General features: G+C 43.9%; 2 protein-coding genes across 11 annotated transcripts in view; one reads left to right on the forward strand and one right to left on the reverse strand.

Moving 5' to 3' along the window:
• Window positions 1-2,632, reverse strand: part of NMNAT1 (nicotinamide nucleotide adenylyltransferase 1) — a 41,813-nt gene extending 39,181 nt beyond the window's left edge. The window contains exon 1 of one of the 6 annotated variants that reach the window (XR_008492488.2): window positions 1,994-2,073. The gene's annotated coding sequence lies outside the window, so the exon portion shown is untranslated. Of the gene's footprint in view, window positions 1-1,770; window positions 1,794-1,993; window positions 2,131-2,519 lie in introns of those variants that run through there. The other 5 variants (XM_063668088.1, XM_063668093.1, XM_054440163.2 and 2 more) reach the window with 5 other exon arrangements.
• On the forward strand, window positions 2,078-18,979 carry LZIC (leucine zipper and CTNNBIP1 domain containing). Of its 5 annotated transcripts, none has more exons than XM_054440206.2 (8): window positions 2,078-2,193; window positions 2,762-2,921; window positions 8,779-8,887; window positions 9,778-9,913; window positions 10,544-10,642; window positions 12,513-12,608; window positions 13,422-13,503; window positions 14,930-18,979. In XM_054440206.2, the coding sequence occupies exons 3-8, from the start codon at window positions 8,787-8,789 to the stop codon at window positions 14,986-14,988; spliced, it is 573 nt and encodes a 190-aa protein (XP_054296181.1). In that variant the 5' UTR covers window positions 2,078-2,193; window positions 2,762-2,921; window positions 8,779-8,786; the 3' UTR covers window positions 14,989-18,979. The 5 variants fall into 5 exon arrangements, with proteins under 5 accessions (XP_054296181.1, XP_054296172.1, XP_063524191.1 ...); XM_054440197.2 differs by having other exon boundaries at window positions 2,123-2,193; window positions 2,834-2,921; XM_063668121.1 differs by having other exon boundaries at window positions 2,192-2,457; window positions 2,834-2,921.
• Window positions 18,980-19,320: the final 341 nt, after the last annotated feature.

Consider the following 19,320-nt stretch of genomic DNA (forward strand, 5'->3'; position numbering starts at 1 on the left):
TTGTATTTTTAGTAAAGACAGGGTTTCACCATGGGGGCCAGGCTGGTCTCAAACTCCTGACCTCGTGATCCACCCACCTCGGCTTCCCAAAGTCCTGGGATTACAGGTGTGAGCCACTATGCCCAGCTCAAATAATTTTTTTAAAGTATATTTTCCGGTTTTGTTTTGTATGGCACTGACTCTGTCACTGTGAATTCCATTTTACCCAAAACATTGACACTTGCACACATATTTATGAATCAAAATTGAAAGATAATTGCATTAACAGGTACTTTTATTTTTTCTTCTTTTGTTTTTTTTTTTAAGACAGAGTTACTCTGTCACCCAGGCTGCAGTGCAGCGTCGCGATCTTGGCTCACTGCAGCATTTACCTCCTGAGTTCAAGCGATTCTCATGCCTCAGCCTCCTGAGTAGCTAAGATTACAGGCATGGACCACCACTCCTGGTTAATTTTTGTATTTTTAATAGAGATGGGGTTTCACCATGTTGGCCAGGCTGGTCTTGAATTCCTGACCTTAAGTGATCTGCCCGCCTTGGCCTCCCAAAGTACTGGGATTACAGGCGTGAGCCACTGCACCCGGCCAACTTTTGCAAAGGAAATTCTTTGAATCTGAAGTGTCTTGCAAGGTAGAGGCTATTGCAACCATTTCAACTAGTGTGTCAACAGTCTTCTCTAAGGTGGGCTAGAAAAATGGTTTCATATTCAAATTATAACTCTGAAAAACAATTGATGGTAATAAGGAGATTCCACAATCAGAACTAAGAGAAACAATTAGTTCTGGTAGAGTTCTGTGGTAATCAAAGTTAGAAGTTTATCCTGGGTAGCTGAAATATAACTAACTTCAAAGACTCCAGGCCTGTCGGTGGCTTGTGCCAGTCACCACAACACTTTGAGGGGCCAAGGCCGGAGGATCGCTTGAGCCCAGGAGTTCAAGGCTGCAGTGAGCTATGATCACACCACTGCACTCCAGCCTGGGCAACACAGCTCTTGTTTTTTAACAAGACATTGTTACTTAAAAAAAAGAAAAAGACTGCCCCTATGAAACAATTCCACCATGAACACTGACGTTGTTCTGTGGACTACTGCAGGAAGATGGACTAAGAACATCATTAAATGGTTCCAATCAGTTTCTGGGTAACTTTATTTTTAATTTTTTGTTATGGGGGTCTTGCTATGTTGCCCAGTCTGGGCTCAAATGATCCTCCCACCTCGGCCTCTCAAACTGCTGGGTTTACAGGTGTCAGCCACCGCGACAGCCAAGCGTAACTTTTTTTTATTTTTATTTTTGAGATGGAGTCTCGAACTGTCGCCCCGGCTGGAGTGCAATGGCACAATCTCGGCTCACTGCAACCTCCGCCTCCAGGATTCAAGCGATTCTCCTGACTCACCCTCCCGAGTAGCTGGGACTACAGGCGCATGCCACCACTCCCGGCTAATTTTTTGTATTTTTAGTAGAAACGGGGTTTCACTATGTTGGCCAGGCTGGTCTCGAACTCCTGACCTCGTGATCCGCCTGCCTCGGCCTCCCAAAGTACTGGGATTACAGGCGTGAGCCACCGCGCCCGGCCAAGGGTAACTTTTTAAGAGCTGCCCTACAGCTCATTACCTCCTTCTCAAGGAGCATGAGTGTCAAACCACCTCCAGCAAAGTAGATGTAGTCTTTTACAGATTTGGAAAGAAGGATTTAGGAGGAAAGGGAAGTCGTTCGGAATGAAGGATTTCCTCCTCTGACGCCCAGCCGTCCCCCGTTAAGCCTAAAGGTGCCAGACCTCAAGACTCTTCTAGAAAGAGATTTTTCCTTTCTAAGGTGAATCCATCTGTTCCGAAGGTCAGAAGCTACTTTACCGACGTTTTCCGTTCTACTGAAAAAATTAAGGGTCAATCAAAGCTCCTTGCCCCAAACCAGAATATGAGCTTGCCTCGGGTCATATTCGACCCTAAAGACTCCACCACACCATCTTGGACGCCCCTATATCTAGGACAAAAAGATACCAGTTTCTCAGAGGCTCCTTGCGGGGAGCTTACCGCGCCCTCACTGTCCGCCGGCCCGAGTGCTACCGGAGATCACCCGCGGCCCGGACGCCAGCAAGTGGAACATCTCGGTCGCATTCTCATTGGTTCCAGGAGGCCGGAAGTGCGTGCGTCCAGCGGAAGTGCTCCTCTGGCGCGGTCCGCCAGGCCAGGGCCCTCAGGTAGGCGGGGCACTTGGCCCTAAACTCTGGGACTGGCGGGCGGGCAGGCGGCACAGGGGGGATCACGGGGGCCTAAGGAGGTTGTCCCAGTTTTTGTCTGGGAGGCCCAGAAGGAGTTTCGGGGACCGTGGGTTTACGGCTACCTCTGGTGGCAATTGGGGCCTGGTGGAGTCCGGCCGCCGCGGGACCTACGTGCCGGACTTCAAGTTCCCGCGTGGGGTGGGATTTGCTGCGGTGGCCGGAGCTCATTCTTCACCCAGTCCGGTTGGTTCTGGGCCAAACCCTCCTCACTTTCAGCCAGGAAGAGGCGTGCTCTCCGCCCTTACCTTTTCCAAGCCTCTGGGTTTGACGCCATCCCCAAGGCGTGTCCGGATGCGGGGTTTTCCTCAAAGACCCTCTCAGCCTCGCTAGGAAGAACCTCAGAAAGGCTGCGGTAGGCGCAGTCGAGGGAGAAAGGGCCCCCGCCCTTGATGTCTCAGGCTGCTCCAGTAGAAGTTATCTGGACTGCCTTAGGGCAAGTTTATATATAGCAAATAAAATTACTTGTTAATGGTTTCCTTTTTTCCAGCCATCTCCACCCCGAGGTGGTTTGAACTTTGAGCCTTTTGTAGTCCTGATGAATAATTTCATTTTCCTCAAGTTTATGACACTCAGAACGTCAAGAACTGGAGGTTTGTGCAATTTGAGACCGGTCGGCACTGTGCAGAGATCAGAGTACTAAGAGACAGGTGAGCATGAATGAGTACCCTCCGCTCCAGATTATAGTGTCTGAGAGCGGTTTCTGTAGTTTCGTAAAAGTGCACCACATTTAGTGACTACTAGGTGCTGTCAACGAGTTAATCTTTCGGGGATAAATCTCAATGTAGTACCAGGTTAAGGCTTTTAAAATGCACCCATTTTTACTGAAATGTATTCAGAATAGCTTTAGCTCCTTAAAATATGTTGAGCCTTTATATACGTGACCAAATTATCGACGTTCTATTCTGTATTAGGTACTGAGAAAGCTGAGAGAGGAATCAGACTCATATTCTGTTCTCCAGAGTTTAGTCAGAGAAGGAGATAACGTATTATAATAAAATCATATATAATTAAAGGCAGAAATAAGTGCTAAATAGAGAATAAGATTTGGGCTGGGCGCGGTGACTCACGCCTGTAATCCCATCACTTTGGGAGACTGAGGCAGGTGGATCACCAGAGGTCAGGAGTTCGAGACCCGCCTGGACAACATGGTGAAACCCCATCTCTACTAAAAATACAAAAATTAGCCAGGTGTGGTGACGCATGCCTGTAGTCCCAGCTACTGGAGAGGCTGAGGCAGGAGAATTGCTTGAACCCAGGAGGCTGAGGTTGCAGTGAGCCGAGATCGCGCCACTGCACTCCAGCCTGGACGACAGAGCGAGACTCTGTCTCAAAAAAAATTTTTAAAAAAGATTTGAATGCTAAAGAAGAAGCAATCAATTCTCATTATCCATCTACCAGTTGTTTATTCGGCACTTTTTGTCTGTCCAAGATTGTGCTGGATGCTGGTGTATAAAGAAACGGTAAAGGCCGGGTGTGGTGGCTCATGCCTGTAATCCCAGCACTTTGGGAGGCCAAGGCGGGCAGATCACGAGGGCAAGAGATCGAGACCATCCTGGCCAACATGGTGAAACCTGTCTCTCCTAAAAATACAAAAATTAGCTGGGCGTGGTAGTGCGTGCCTGTAATCCCAGCTACTTGGGAGGCTGAGGCAGGAGAATCTCTTCAACCCGGGAAGCGGAGGTTGCAGTGAGCCGAGATCGTGCCACTGCACTCCAGCCTGGTGAAAGAGTGAGACTCCATCTCAAAAAAAAAAAAAAAGGTAAAGGGTGGGCACAATAGCTCACACCTGTAATCCCAGCATTTTGGGAGGCTGAGGCGGGCGGATCACCTGAGGTCAGGAGTTTGAGACCAGCCTGGCCAACATGGTGAAACCTCATCTCTACTAAAAATACAAAAATCAGCTAAGCGTGGTGGCGGGCACCTACATTCCCAGCTACTCAGGAGACCGAGACAGGAGAGTCACTTGAACCCAGGAGGCAGAGGTTGCAGTAAGCCAAGATCATGCCATTGCACTCCACCTGGGTGACGGTGAGACGCCATCAAAAAAAAAAAGAGAGAGAAAGGGGAAAGAAAGAACGAACGAATGAAAGAAAAGGTAAAATCCCTACTCAAATAATTCACAACCTAGTGATTGGGAGGAAATCAAGGAAGACCTTGTAGAGAAGGTGACACTTGAACTAGACTTTGAAGAATGAATGAACTGGGCTTCATAGGTAGAAAAAAAAATGCAGGCTCAAAAGAGTGCATGACATTTTTGGAACAGCAAGTCATCCGGTGTGGTTAGACTGTAGGAAACTAACTCTGAAAAGACATTGTCAGTTACATCTTGGGTTTGCCTCAACTTTTACTGGAAAATTCCACAGACTTAAGAGAAAAGTTAAAATGGACAATTTCCAGGAAAAATCCACTAAACTATTATACATAAAATGTAGCTATAATAAATTACACTTCTGGGTATAATACTTGTTTATGTTTGCATATCATTAATGATCATAGATGACTTATGCCAATTTTAATAGATTAGGTAGTAATTTTTTGTCATTATATTTTATTTTGAATATACTGTTAAGAATCGTCTTCAATGAAGTACACATGTCATATCATCTGGTAATGATTTCATTATGTGTAGGAAAACAAAACATGCTTTAATGCTGCGTGCAGTGGCTCACGCCTATAATCCCAGCACTTTGGGAGGCCGAGGCGGGCGGATCACGAGGTCAGGAGATCGAGACCATCCTGGCTAACACGATGAAACCCCATCTCTACTAAAAATACAAAAAAAAAATTAGCTGGGCGTGGTGGCGGGTGCCTGTAGTCCTAGCTACTCGGGAGGCTGAGGCAGGAGAATGGCGTGAACCCGGGAGGCAGAGCTTGCAGTGAGCTGAGATCGCGCCACTGCACTCCAGCCTGGGCGACAGAGCAAGACTCTGTCTCAAAACAAACAAAACAAAACAAACAAAAAACATGTTTTAATAAGTTACCTGGAAAGTTTTGTGGTTTGTTTTTTGGTTTTTTTTTTGAGTAGGAGTCTCACTCTGTCTCCCAGACTGGAGTGCAGTGTCACAATCTCAGCTCACTGCAACCTCTGCCTTCAAGGCTTGGATGATTCTCCCACCTCAGCCTGCCGAGTGGCTGGGACTACAAGCACACACCACCATGCCCAGCTAATTTTTTAATTTATTGTAGAGATGGGGTTTCGCCGTGTCAGCCAGGCTGGTCTATAACTCCTGGTCTCAAGTGATCTGCCTGCCTCAGCCTCCTAAAGTGCTGGGATTACAGGTGTGAGACACCATGCCTGGCCCCAGTCAATAGGATATTTAATGAAACTTGACAGACTGATTCTTAAATTCATCTAGAAGAGAAAGTGCACAAGAATAGCCAAGAATTTTAGGGAGGAGAAAACAATAAAGGCAAGTCATTATCAGTTATCGAGATATACCAGTGATAAATCCATAATAATATAAATAGCAAGAAATGTTGCCTGAGAGCGGGACACAGTGGCTCATGCCTGTAATCCCAGCATTTTAAGAGGCCAAGGCCAACATGGCGAAACCCTGTCTCTACTAAAAATACCAAAAAAAAAAAAAAAAAAGGCAGGTGTGGTGGCACACCTGTAATCCTAGCTACTCAGGAGGCTGAGGCAGGAGAATCACTTGAGCCCAGGATGCGGAGGTTGCAGTGAGCTGAGATCACACCACTGCACTCCAGCCCTACTGCACTGCAGCCTGGGTGACAGAGCAATACTCTGTGTCAAAAAAAAAAAAAAAAAAAGAAAAAAAGAAAAAAAAAAGCCAGGTGGGGTGCCTCATGCCTGTAATCCCAGCACTTTGGGAGGCTGGGGTGAGTGGATCATTTGACGTCAGGAGTTCAAGACTGACCTGGCCAATATGGCAAAACCACATTTCTACTAAAAATACAAAAATTAGCCAGACATGGTGGCATGCACTCAAGAGGCTGAGGCAGGAGAATTGCTTAAACCCAGGAGGTGGAGGTTGCAGTGAGCTGAAATTGTGCCACCGCACTCCAGTCGGGGTGACAGAGCGAGACTCAGTCTAAAAAAAAAAAGAAGTGATTCCTTAGGAACAGAAAATTATCAATGACTAGCCAATTGCCCTAACACCCTTTACTAGTCAGTCTTTTATTTATTAATCAATATGTCACCTTTTTTGTAGACCAAATTCTCCTGGATCAATAAATAAAAGACTGATTAGTAAAGGGTGTTTTTGAAAGGAAAGTTAGAGCCCTACTTGAAAGCATAACAAAAAATGTTGCAGGTGGCTTTTTTCTGCAGCTAGAAAACAAAAATTTGTAAAAGTCTTGAATATAAAGATGTACAAATCTTGAGATGGTTAGGGCCTGCCTTCATGGTACACAAAACAAAGAAGATTTAAAGGAGAAGATAGATTTGTCTATTAAAAAATAATAATTTGCCATGACAAAAAAACATAAAATTTAGTCAGGAGACGAAATAATATTTGCAATTACAAAGGCTTCATTGCTTGATCTTAGGAGGTCAAAGCTGCATGAGCCATGATCATGCCAGTGCACTCCAGCCTGGGTGACAGAGCAAGACCCTGTCTCAGAAAAGCCAAAGGCTTTGTATTCATGTTATAAATCAGTAAGAGAAAGATAACCCAGCAGAAAGATGGTCACATTTCCAAAGAAGAAATTCATATTAAAAGATGTTCATCTGCTGGGCTTGGGGGCTTACACCTATAATCCCAGCATTTTGGGAGGCTGAGGTGGGAGGATCTCTTGAGCCCAGTTCAAGACCAGCTTGGGCAACATGGGAGACCCCATCTCTACAAAAAAATAAATTAGCCAGGTGTGGTGGTGTGTGCCTGTGTTTTCAGCTACTCAGGAAGCAGAGGTGGGAAGATGGCTTGAGCTCGAGAGGTTGAGGCTATAGTGAGCTATGATTGTGCCACTGTGCTTCAGCCTAGGCAACAGAGTGAGACCCTATCTCAAAAAAAAAAAAAAGTTCATGCTCACAAGTAATTAGGTCAATATACATAAGACCAATAAGATAATATCTGGAGTGTTTTGGGCTATAATGATTCATTTTATAAAGCAAAGTCACATTTGATCTACATATATATATATTTCCATTTACCAAATTTGTTTAGAGTAAGATAGACCAATAATGAAGACTTTCAGGTATTTTTGTGGGGTGTTATTACTATATGAGTTTAAACTTATATCTAAATTAAGATTTTCTTTGTTTAACTCTCTTTCATATACCTGTAGGTTTTTTTTTTTTTTTTTGAGTCAGGGTCTCGCTCTGTCAACCAGGCCAGAGTGGAGTGGCAAGATCATGGCTACTGCAACCTCAAATTCCTGGGCTCAAGCAGTCCTCCCACCTAAGCCTTCTGAGTAGCTGGGACTAGAGGCATCCGCCACCATGCCTAGCTAAGATTGTCTATTCTTTGTAGAGATGAAGTCTCACTATATTGGCCAGGCTGGTCTCGAACTCCTGGGCTCAAGCAATCCTGCCACCTCAGGCTCCCAAAGTGTTGAGATTACAGACATGCATGAGCCACTGCACCCAGCTGCCTTTTTATTTTTTTTCTGAAATGTAGTCTCACTCTGTCGCCCAGGCTGGAGTGCAGTGGCGTGATCTCAGCTCACTGCAACCTCTGCCTCCCAGGTTCAAGCGATTCTCCTGCCTCAGCCTCCCAAGTAGCTGGGACTACAGGCACGTGTGATCACGCCCAGTAATTTTTTCTTTCTTTTTTTTTTTGAGCCTGAGTCTTGCTCTGTCGCCCAGACAGGAGTGCAGTGGCGTGATCTCGGCTCACTGCAAGCTCTGCCTCCCGGGTTCACACCATTCTCCTGCCTCAGCCTCCAAAGTAGCTGGGACTATAGGTGCCCGCCACCACGCCCGGCTAATTTTTTATATTTTTAGTAGAGATGGGGTTTCACCATGTTAGCCAGGATGGTCTCAATCTCCTGACCTCATGATCCGCCCACCTCGGCCTCCCAAAGTGCTGGGATTACAGGCGTGAGCACCGTGCCTGGCCTTTTTTTTTCTTTAGAGATGGGGTTTCCCCCATGTTGCTCAGGCTGGTCTTGAACTCCTGACCTCAGGTGATCCACCCACCTCGGCTTCCAAAAGTGCTGGGGTTACAGGCATGAGCTACCGCATTCGGCCTTTTTTGTATTTTTAGTAGAGATGAGGTTTCACCATGTTAGCCAGGATGGTCTTGATCTCCTGACCTCATGATCCGCCCGCTTCGGCCTCCCAAAGTGCTGGGATTACAGGCCTGAGCCACCAGCGCCTAGCCGCAGCTGCCTATTTTTAATTGCACTAGGGACTGGGTGTGGTGGTTTATGCCTATAATCCCACCTCTTTGGGAGTCCAAGATGGGAGGGTCACCTCAGGCCAGAAGTTCGAGACCAGCCTGGACAACATAGTGAGACTCTGTCTCTACAAAAAATAAAACTTTAAAAAATTGCACTGGTATGTTAATTTCATATGGTATGTGGGTTTATTGTTTCACATAGAGATTAAAATGGCTTCCAGAGGAAAGACAGAGACAAGCAAATTAAAGCAGAATTTAGAAGAACAGTTGGATAGACTCATGCAACAATTACAAGATCTGGAGGAATGCAGGTAAGAGTTTAGTTGTATGTTGTTACACTGGAAACTGGCGTTTTTTCTGCAGCTAGCTCCGTGGATGCAGGCCCATGTGTGATGATTCTGCATTCCCCTGTAGTGTTCTTTGCAGTGCTTTGTCTATTAGAGAAGTAAACCTATTGCAGGCTTTGGAGTCATGAAGGCTGGGAAATGAAAGTCATTCAGTTAACTACTAAGTGCATGTGAACTTGAGCAAAATACTTAATTTCCTTGAAGTAGAAATAACACCTACTTTGTCTTTAGTATTTAAATCAGTCCTACCTGCTGTCAGGCTAAGAAGGTACTACTTGAACTTCTGGCGTGTAGTTTCAGCCTTACCTGCACAAAGGACCACAACAGTTGATTGCAGCGTTTTTTTTTTTTTTTGAGACAGAGTCTTGCTGTATTGCCCAGGCTGGAGTGCAGTGGTGAGATCTCAGCCCACTGCAACTTCTGCTTCCTGAGTTCAAGTGATTCTCCTGCCTCAGCCTCCCAAGTAGCTGGGATTACAGGGATGCACCACCATGCCCGGCTAATTTTGTATTTTTAGTAGAGACAGGGTTTTACCATGTTGGCTAGGCTGGCCTCGAACTCCTGACCTCAAGTGATCTGCCCACCTCAGCCTTCCAAAGTGCTGGGATTACAGATGTGAGCTACGGCACCTTGCCTTATTATGTGGTTTAAGTATGCCTCATTTTGGTAAAAGAAAAATGTTTACCAAAGTAACTATATTGCAGGAAAATGCCCTCAACTACTACTATGTGAACACATTCACCGTCAGCATTTTGATATTTCCCTTCAGCCTTTCTCTAATGTACAAGTACTAAGATTGCATTTTTCACTTGGAACTCTATATTTTTCCATATCATGATGTTCACCTGTTTCAGAGAGGAACTTGATACAGATGAATATGAAGAAACCAAAAAGGAAACTCTGGAGCAACTAAGTGAATTTAATGATTCACTGAAGAAAATTATGTCTGGAAATATGACTTTGGTAGATGAACTAAGTGGAATGCAGCTGGTAAGTATAACATATAGGCGATAGAGGACAGACTTTGTTTTTTTCTTTGTTCTTGTTTTTGTCTGAGATGCAGTCTTACTCTGTTGCCCAGGCTGGAGTGCAGTGGGGCAGTCTCGGCTCACTGCAACCTCCGCCTCCCGGGTTCAAGCAATTCTCCTTACTCAGCCTCCTGAGTAGCTGGGATTACAGGCATGCACCACCATACCCAGCTAATTTTGTATGTTTAGTAGAGATGGGGTTTCTCCATGTTGGTCAGGCTGGTCTTGAACTCCCAACCTCAGGTATCTGTCTGCCTCGGCCTCCCAAAGTGCTGGGATTACAAGCGTGAGCCACCATACCTGGCCTTTAGTTTTCTTTTTTAGAGATGGGGTCTTGCTACATTTCCGAGGCTGGTCTCAAACTCATGGGCTCAAGCAATCCTCCTGCCTTGGCCTCCCAAGGTGTAACTTCTAGATGAGTGTCTGTTTATGCATAAACAACATATCCTTCCAGATCTTCATTTAGTTGTGTAATTGCTTCCATGACAGGAACCAGTAAACCTTGATAAAGATTAAGGATCCATCAATCAGTTATTGCAATATCTGATTTGTTGGACTATTTTGGTTAGTTTTTGCCTTCTTGTGTTTCTAGGCTATTCAGGCAGCTATCAGCCAGGCCTTTAAAACCCCAGAGGTCATCAGATTGTTTGCAAAGAAACAACCAGGTCAGCTTCGGACAAGGTTAGCAGAGGTAAAATTTCTTTAAATTGATTTGGTTGCTGTGTGTTTTTCATTTCCTAGGCCAATTCATTATGATATCCTATGGCTTAAAAATTTGCCAGGTGATGTTAGAGCCACAACTAACAATTTTCTGACAAAATTAGTACTTTCAGCAATTATAGTTGATAATGAATGTAGAGCTTTAAACAATATACAGCAGTTTAAATTGCCACTGACCACTTCTACCTGGACTCCACCTTTAATGTTTTACCATTTACTTCTGGAGCTCTAACTTAAAATCACATTGAGAATTAATTAGCAGCATTGCTTGTATGCATGTGTAGCCTATCTCATCTAAGAATTTCAAGTATCTTTATAAACCTGATACTTCCAGAAGTCTGTTTATAGGCTTGGATGTAATTAAGAGTTACCAAATTATTTGTGACTATGGGCAATTCAGTAGCATAGTGATTCAGAGCATGGACTTTGGTCAGACTGGCTGGATTTGAATCCCTGTTTCACTGCTGAGGTATGTGACAAGTTTTTTATGTTTCTTTTTTTTTGAGATGGGGTCTTGTTCTGTTGCCCAGGTTGGAGGGCAGTGGCGCAATCTCAGTTCAGTACAACCTCTGCCTCTGGGTTCAAGTGATTCTCTTGCCTCAGCCTCCTGAGTAGCTGGGACTACAGGCACATGCCACCACACCTGGCTAATTTTTGTAATTTTTGTAGAAATGGGGTTTACCATGTTGTCCAGGCTGGTCTTGAACTCCTAACCTCAAGTGATCTGCCCACCTCAGCCTCCCAAAGTGTTGGGATTATAGATGTGAGCCACTGCGCCTAGCCTTTTGTATTTTTTTTTTTTTTTTTTTTTGGTTTTTTTGAGGCAGGGTCTTACTTTGTCACCCAGGCTCAGTGTAGTAATGCAATCTTGGCTCACTGCAGCCTCTGTCTCCTGGGCTCAAGCGTCTCCCATCTCAGCCCCTCAAGTATCTGGGCCCACAGGCACACACCACCACACCCCACTAATTTTTGTATTTTTCATAGAGACAGGGTTTCACCATGTTGGCCAGAATAGTCTTGAACTCCTGAGCTCAAGCGATCCACCCACCTCAGCCTTCCAAAGTGGTGGGATTACAGGCATGAGCCACTGCACCCGGCCTGGACAACTTATTTTATTCATCCCCTTTGTGCCTAGGTTTCTCTGTCTGTAAAAAGGTGACAAAGATAGTCCCTACCTCTTATGGTTGTTATGAGGATTAAATGAAGTAATATGCATAAAAGTACTTTGAATATTCCCAATGTGTAGTACATGCTATTAGTGTTTCTGGTGGAAGGGGTGATATTTTACTAGATGATTTACTAGAACTGCATTTAACATTTCTATCATATTTGCCTTGTATTATATCTGTAGTTCTTTATAATATTAATCAGCTAGAGGATTTTTTTTTTAAGAAGTACGTCTGAAAAGCTATAAGTATATAAATATATGTATGTATATATATATATATATATATATATTTTTTTTTTTTTTTTTTTTTTTTTTTTTTTGTGGCGGAGTCTTGCTCTGTCACCCAGGCTGGAGTGCAGTGGCGCTATCTCGGCTCACTGCAAGCTCCACCTCCCGGGTTCACACCATTCTCCAGCCTCAGCCTCCCGAGTAGCTAGGACTACAGGTGCCCGCCACCACGCCTGGCTAATTTTTTTGTATTTTTAGTAGAGAGGGGGTTTCACCGTGTTAGCCAGGATGGTCTCCTTCTCCTGACCTCGTGATCCGCCCGCCTTGGCCTCCCAAAGTGTTGGGATTACAGGCGTGAGCCACTGCGCCTGGCCTGAAAAGCTATATTTTGTATACAGAATGTTTTTCACTTAAGTAACATATGCATTGCATTCATACGTTTTAGATGGATAGAGATCTGATGGTAGGAAAGCTGGAAAGAGACCTGTACACTCAACAGAAAGTGGAGATACTAACAGCTCTCAGGAAACTTGGAGAGAAGGTACCAGTATTTAATATATTAGTTATAAAGAAAAAGTGTGAATTATTTGGTACAAAACATCTTGATCTGTGGTCTAGTTTGTGGTACTAAGACTTTTTTTTTTTTTTTTTCTGAGACGGAGTTTCACTCTTGTTGCCCAGGCTGGAGTGCAATGGTGCGATCTCAGCTCACTGCAACCTCCCCCTCCCAGGTTCAAGCAATTCTCCTGCCTCAGCCTCCTGAGTAGCTGGGATTACAGGTGCCCACCACTATGCCTGGCTAATTTTTGTATTTTTAGTAGAGATGGGGTTTCACCATGTTGGCCAGGCTGGTCTTGAACTCCTGACCTCAGGTGATCTGCCCGCCACAGCCTCCCAAAGTGTTGGAATTACATCGGCCTCCCAAAGAGCTGGGATTGCAGGTGTGAGCCACCGCACCCGGCCCTCCCCCCGACCTTTTTTTTTTTTTTGAGACGGAGTTTTGCCCTTGCTGTCCAGGCTGGAGTGCAGTGGGTCGATCTCAGCCCACTGCAACCTCTGCCTCCCAGGTTCAAGCGATTCTACTGCCTCAGCCTCCTGAGTAGCTGGGATTACAGGCATGCGCCACCATGCCCAGCTGATTTTTTATATTTTTAATAGAAATGGGGTTTCATCATGTTGGCCAGGCTGGTCTCGAACTCCTGACCTCAGGTGATCCACCCCCGCCTCTGCCTCCCAAAGTGCAGGGATTACAGGCGTAAGCCACGGTGCCCAGCCTCCTAAGACATTCTTACCTGGTTTCTAGAACCACCTGTAACATTTACCCACTCAACTGGACTTTGTTTCATTTGTTTAGCTGACTGCAGATGATGAGGCCTTCTTGTCAGCAAATGCAGGTGCTATACTCAGCCAGTTTGAGAAAGTCTCTACAGACCTTGGTGAGTACCCTCATATTTCTGAAAGCTGGTCATATACTACTGTCATATATTACATACAAACTGATGGAGAGTGTGGTTGAAATAACATAATAACCTTTCCTTGAGTTTAAGAGTGAAACCAGAATTGTTTTCTTTATAAATCCATTGTATTGGTTTTATTCCCCAATATTAAAAATAAATTAATGCAGCCTAATGTTTTTAAAATACTTGTCAGGTAGATGTAACTATAACAGAAAACTAAAATTATATGCTTGAGGCCAGGAGTTCTAGACCAGCCTGGGCAACATGGTGAGACCCTTTGTCTTCAAAATTAAAAAGAGGGAGGCCGAGGCCAGGCGCAGTGGCTCACACCTGTAATCCCAGCACTTTGGGAGGCCGAGGCGGGCGGATCACGAGGTCAGAAGATTGAGACCATCCTGGCTAATATGGTGAAACCCTGTCTCTACTGAAAACACAAAAAATTAGCTGGGCGTGGTGGCGGGCACCTGTAGTCCCAGCTACTCGGGAGGCTGAGGCAGGAGAATGGTGTGAACCCGGGAGGCGGAGCTTGCAGTGAGCCGAGATTTTGCCACTGCACTCCAGCCTGGGCGACAGAGCCAGACTCATCTCAAATAAATAAATAAATGAATAAATAAACAAAATTAAAAAGAAAAAAAATTAGCTAGGTGTGGTGGCATGCACTTATAATTCCAGCTACTTGAGAAGCTGAGGCAGGAGGATCACTTGAGCCCAGATATTTGAGGCTGCAGTGAGCCAAGATCATGCCATTGTACTCCAGCCTGGGTGACAGAGCAAGACCTGTCTCCCCCCAAAAAATGTTTCTTCTTTCTTTTTTTTTTTCCACAGAAATTTTTTAAAATAAATTTTATGGCCAGGTGCGGTGGCTCAAGCCTGTAATCCCAGCACTTTGGGAGGCTGAGGTGGGCAGATCACCTGAGGTCAGGAGTTCGAGACCAGACCGGCCAACAGGGTGAAACCCTCTCTACCAAAAACACAAAAATTGGCTGGGCATGGTGGCGCGTGCCTGTAATCCCTGCTACTAGGGAGGCTGAGGCAAGGATAATTGCTTGAACCCAGGAGGAGGAAGTTGCAATGAGCCGAGATCGCACCACTGCACTCCAGCCTGGGAGACAAGAGCGAAACTCCATCTCAAAAAAATAAATAAATAAATAAATTAAATTTTACATGTTATATTTCATAGCTAGAATAAGGATTTATAACTAATAAGTCCCCCTTTGTAGCTGGATTGTTTGTGCAGAGGGAAGGAAATTGGGATGGCAGTGGGAACGTGTAGGGGTTAATACACTGATAATGGAGGCTAATTATATTTTCTGTTTTAATATCTATATGTTAGATTTTTTCCCACTTTACCAGGAATTGCGCACTTGAAATAATCTTTTTGTTTATTATGTGTCTTTTTTCTTAGGCTCTGGAGACAAAATTCTTGCTCTGGCAAGTTTTGAGGTTGAAAAAACAAAAAAATGACATGGTGCAGAAGCTTGTAACGTTGATCACATTCTTACTGTAACTGGTGTCTTTCTTCTGGGGGTTTTCAGTTATTGCAAAGAAATGAAGAGATTCTGGAAATGCATCAATAACCTAAGAAAAAGCGACATAAAAATATACTTATGGCTTGTGTTTATGCTCTTCATCATTGTGCATTATGTGGGGTTACCTGCTTGAGTGATCCTGAACTTGTTGCGACAGAGGGACTCACTGGACTCTGTTCGTTATGATTTGTCTGTTTAAGAGAGAAAACAAAGTGGACTTGATTTTTATTAAGGCTGTTTGTTTTTAAGTGTTGATAGTGAATGAAAAGATGTGAAGTAATGATATTTTTCTGCTTACAACTTATCCCCACTCATTGGAGTGAACAGTGACGCAAGCTCAATAGACTTCATAAGTGTTCATAGAATTTTAGAGTTCTGAGTGATCTTAGAAATCATTTCTGTTTTTACAAACAAGGAAACTGAGATCCAGAAAGAGCAAGCGACTTTGCTTAAAGTCGCATCAGAGAGCTGAGGGTAAGACTCAGGTGTCCTGACTCCCAGTTTAGTATCTTTTGAATTTTATTTCTGTACCATTTTAAAAAAAAAAACTAACACTGTTTGTGCAAGTCAGTGTTTTTGAAAATTCAGTGTCCCAATAAAAAGTTGACTGCACACTAAGGGACCATCCCCCAGCCTGTAAGCTGTCTGTATGAATGGGGCCCGTTGTATCTCGGAATTTTGAAGTTAGAACAATGGGAGCCCTGTTGAGCGTTTCCTAAAGTGACTTAGCTGCCTGCGTTGTTTCACCAGGGAAGCAATAGGAAATGGCAGCTAGAGGCCCTCCTTGTGTGTGACCTCTTGTCACACTCAGAGGGGGGTAACTGTCAGCTGTTATCTACTCTTCAGGTTTTGGAGAAACACAAAATAAGTTATGAGGAAAAGCAAATTTCTCTCCTGAGTATTTACATGTCTCTGTATGCTCAAATATGTAGATGTGTCCCTATGCGTGTATATTAGCTTATTTCTTAGGCTCTAGCCATTTTATATTCTTTCATGTGCTTCTCAATATTCTTTTTCTTTGCACTTTATACAAATTAAAAGCATTTTTAAAGTTTCTTCTGTACTGTAAAACTACTAGGTGCTTTGCCAACCAGACAGATTAGAGGACCTCTGCTACACTGATGCCTTATTTGGAACTTAAAAGAGGTGAAATTCATATATCATAGAATTCACCATTTTAAAGTGTACCATTCGTTGGCAGAACATTTACAGTGGTGTGCAACCATCACTACTCTCTAGTTCCAGAACATTCTTACCACCCCCAAAGGAGGCCCTATACCTATTAAGCAGTTAGTCCCCATTCCCTTCTCCTCTGACTGCTAACAATAGCCACTAATTGCACCCTGCCTCTGTGGATTTACCTATTCTGGATATTTCATATAAATGGAATCATATGATATGTGACCTTTTCATGTATCTGGCTGCTTTCACTTAGCATATTTTCTTTTCTTTTTTTTTTTTTTTGGAGACAGAGTTTTACTCTTATTGCCCAGGCTGGAGTGCAATGGCGCAATCTCAACCTCCGCCTCCCGGGTTCAAGAGATTCTCCTGCCTCAGCTTCCCAAGTAGCTGGGATTACTGGTGTGTACCACGACGCCCGGCTAATTTTTGTATCTTTAGTAGAGACAGGGTTTCACCATGTTGGCCCGGCTGGTCTTGAGCTGACCTCAGGTGATCCAACTGCCTCGGCCTCCCAAAGTGCTGGGATTATAGGTGTGAGCTACCACACCGGGACATCATCATATTTTCAAGGTTAACCAACATTATAGCATGTATCAGTACTTTATTCCTTTTTATGGCTAAATAATATTCCATTGTATGGATATCATATTTTGTTTATCCGGTATCTGTTGATGATTTGGGTCGTTTCCTTCTTTTGGCTATTGTGAATAATGCTTCAGTGAACATTTGTGTACAAATATTTGTTTGAATACCTGTTTTCAATTCTTTTGGGTGTATACCTAGGAATGGAATTGCTACGTTTGTTGTTGTGTTGTTGTTGTCATTGTTGTTTTTTGAGATGGATTTTCACTCTGTTGCCCAGGCTGGAGTGCAATGGCGTGATCTTGGCTCACCACAACTTCTGCCTCCCAGGTTCAAGCGATTCTCCTGCCTCAGCCTCCCTAGTAGCTGGGATTAAGGCATGCGCCACCATACCCGGCTAATTTTGTGTTTTTAGTAGAGATAGGGTTTCTCCATGTTAGTCAGGCTGGTCTCGAACTCCTGACCTTAGGTAATCCACCCGCCTCAGCCTCCCAGAGTGCTGGGATGATTACAGGCGTGAGCCACCATACCCGGCCTGAGCCACCACACCCAGCCTACGTTTGTTTTTTAAACCATAGAAGATTCTTCCCACCAGCCGGGCACAGTGGCCCACGCCTGTAATCCCAGCACTTCAGGAGGCCAAGGTGGGCGGATCACAAGATCAGGAGCTCAAGACCAGCCTGGCCAACATAGTGAAACCCCATCTCTACAAAAATACAAAAATTAGCCAGGCATAGTGGCGGGTGCCTGTAGTCTCAGCTACTTGGGAGACTGAGGCAGGAGAATCACTTGAACCTGGGAGGCAGAGGTTTCGGTGAGCCAAGATCGCGCCACTGCATTCCAGCCTGGGCGACAGACCGAGACACGGTCTCAAAAAAAAAAAGGAAGAAGATTCTTCCCTTACCCTGCAATAGTAGACCAGGAAAATTAGGAATATCTTGTATTTGAAAGGGACCTAATGCCTGGCACAGTGGCTCACGCATGTAATCTCAGAACTCTGGGAGGCAGAGGTGGGCGGATCGCCTGAACTCAGGATTTGAGACCAGCCTGGCCAACATGGTGAAACCCTGTCTCTAAAAAAAAAAAAAAAATTAGCCAGGCGTGATGGCATGCACCTGTGGTCCCGCTACTCAGGAGGCTGAGGTCAGAGGATCACCTGAACCTGGGAGGCAGAGGTTGCAGTCAACTGAGATCACGCCACTGTACTGGGTGACAAAGTGAGACCCCTGTCTAAAAAAAAGATAAAGAGAGTTATCTGAATCTGGAATCCTTAATCTTGGTTTTCCTTAAACTTTCTATAAGTCCAGCGTCAGTGAAATATTTTGTCAATTATCACATTAATGTGTTCATTTTGTAAGTAAGTGTACTCAATTTAAAATGATCTTACTTTAAAAGTGACCTAGTTTCCAGTGCCCAACAGGACACTGACAGTCATAGCTGTGTGACTTTTTGTGGGTTATTTAGTCTTTTTGAGCCTCCTTTTCTCTTCTATTCAATGAGGATAATAGGGCCTACCTCATAGGATTATTGTGCATTCCCCTCTGTTAATGCACTTAAAGTTTTTACTTGGAAAACAAACTCACCATTTAACAACCATTCTAAGCACCATAGGATATATTTTGTTTCACAAATTTGGTGTTCATTCAGAATAAGTACTTGAAAAGTGAGTAAATTCTATGCAATTATAGTTATTAAATGACTTATAAACTGTGTTTCTCTTCCACTTCTTGCTACATTTAATCTTCTAGGTGTTCGGATATCTTTGGAGATTATAGGCAGCAATAAAGCTAAGGCAGCTAACCTTTCAACATTCTTGTGTCAGGCTAATATTTTGGTGAAAAGAATTCTTGTATTTCTCAAAGAACTAGAGCTGAAGCAGAAATAAGTTCCAATGAGCAAGTGTCCAGTTGGACCATTGAATGAAATCTAGTGTTTTAAACAATTCTGATGTTTCAATGTTTTGTTTTCTTTTGATCCTGTGAGCAGTAAGACATATTCTATGTGGTGGTAAAGGAAGAAATCAAGTAGCAGAATGAGGAATTGTTCCCAGGAAGAGTTGGAGTTGGGACAAATGGGTTGTTAACTTTGATTTTTAGATCTTCTCTGAAGACATTAAACATGGAATGGTCATCTTTAGAAAAATAAAAGACTATGCAACTCCACCACTGAAATGGTATCTTATTACAGTGAATGATGGATAATCTGAAATTATTATAGAAAAAAATAAACCCAGACCATTTTGCCTAGAGCCTTTCAACCACCTTTCTGTCCATGTTTTTCTTTTTTATTCTATTTATTGCTAAGACCAGTGAATGTTCTTCTTTGCCTTCCAAAATGTTTTCCAGCATTAGTATGTAAATTAAAACTGTTGGCAGGGTGCCGTGGCTCACTCCTGTAATCCCAGCACTTTGGGAGGCCGAGGCGGGCAGATCACGAGATCGAGACCATCCTGGCTAACACGGTGAAACCTTGTCTCTACTGAAAATACAAAAAATTAGCTGGG

Source organism: Pongo pygmaeus, chromosome 1 (assembly GCF_028885625.2).
Source record: "Pongo pygmaeus isolate AG05252 chromosome 1, NHGRI_mPonPyg2-v2.0_pri, whole genome shotgun sequence".
NCBI lineage: Eukaryota > Metazoa > Chordata > Mammalia > Primates > Hominidae > Pongo > Pongo pygmaeus.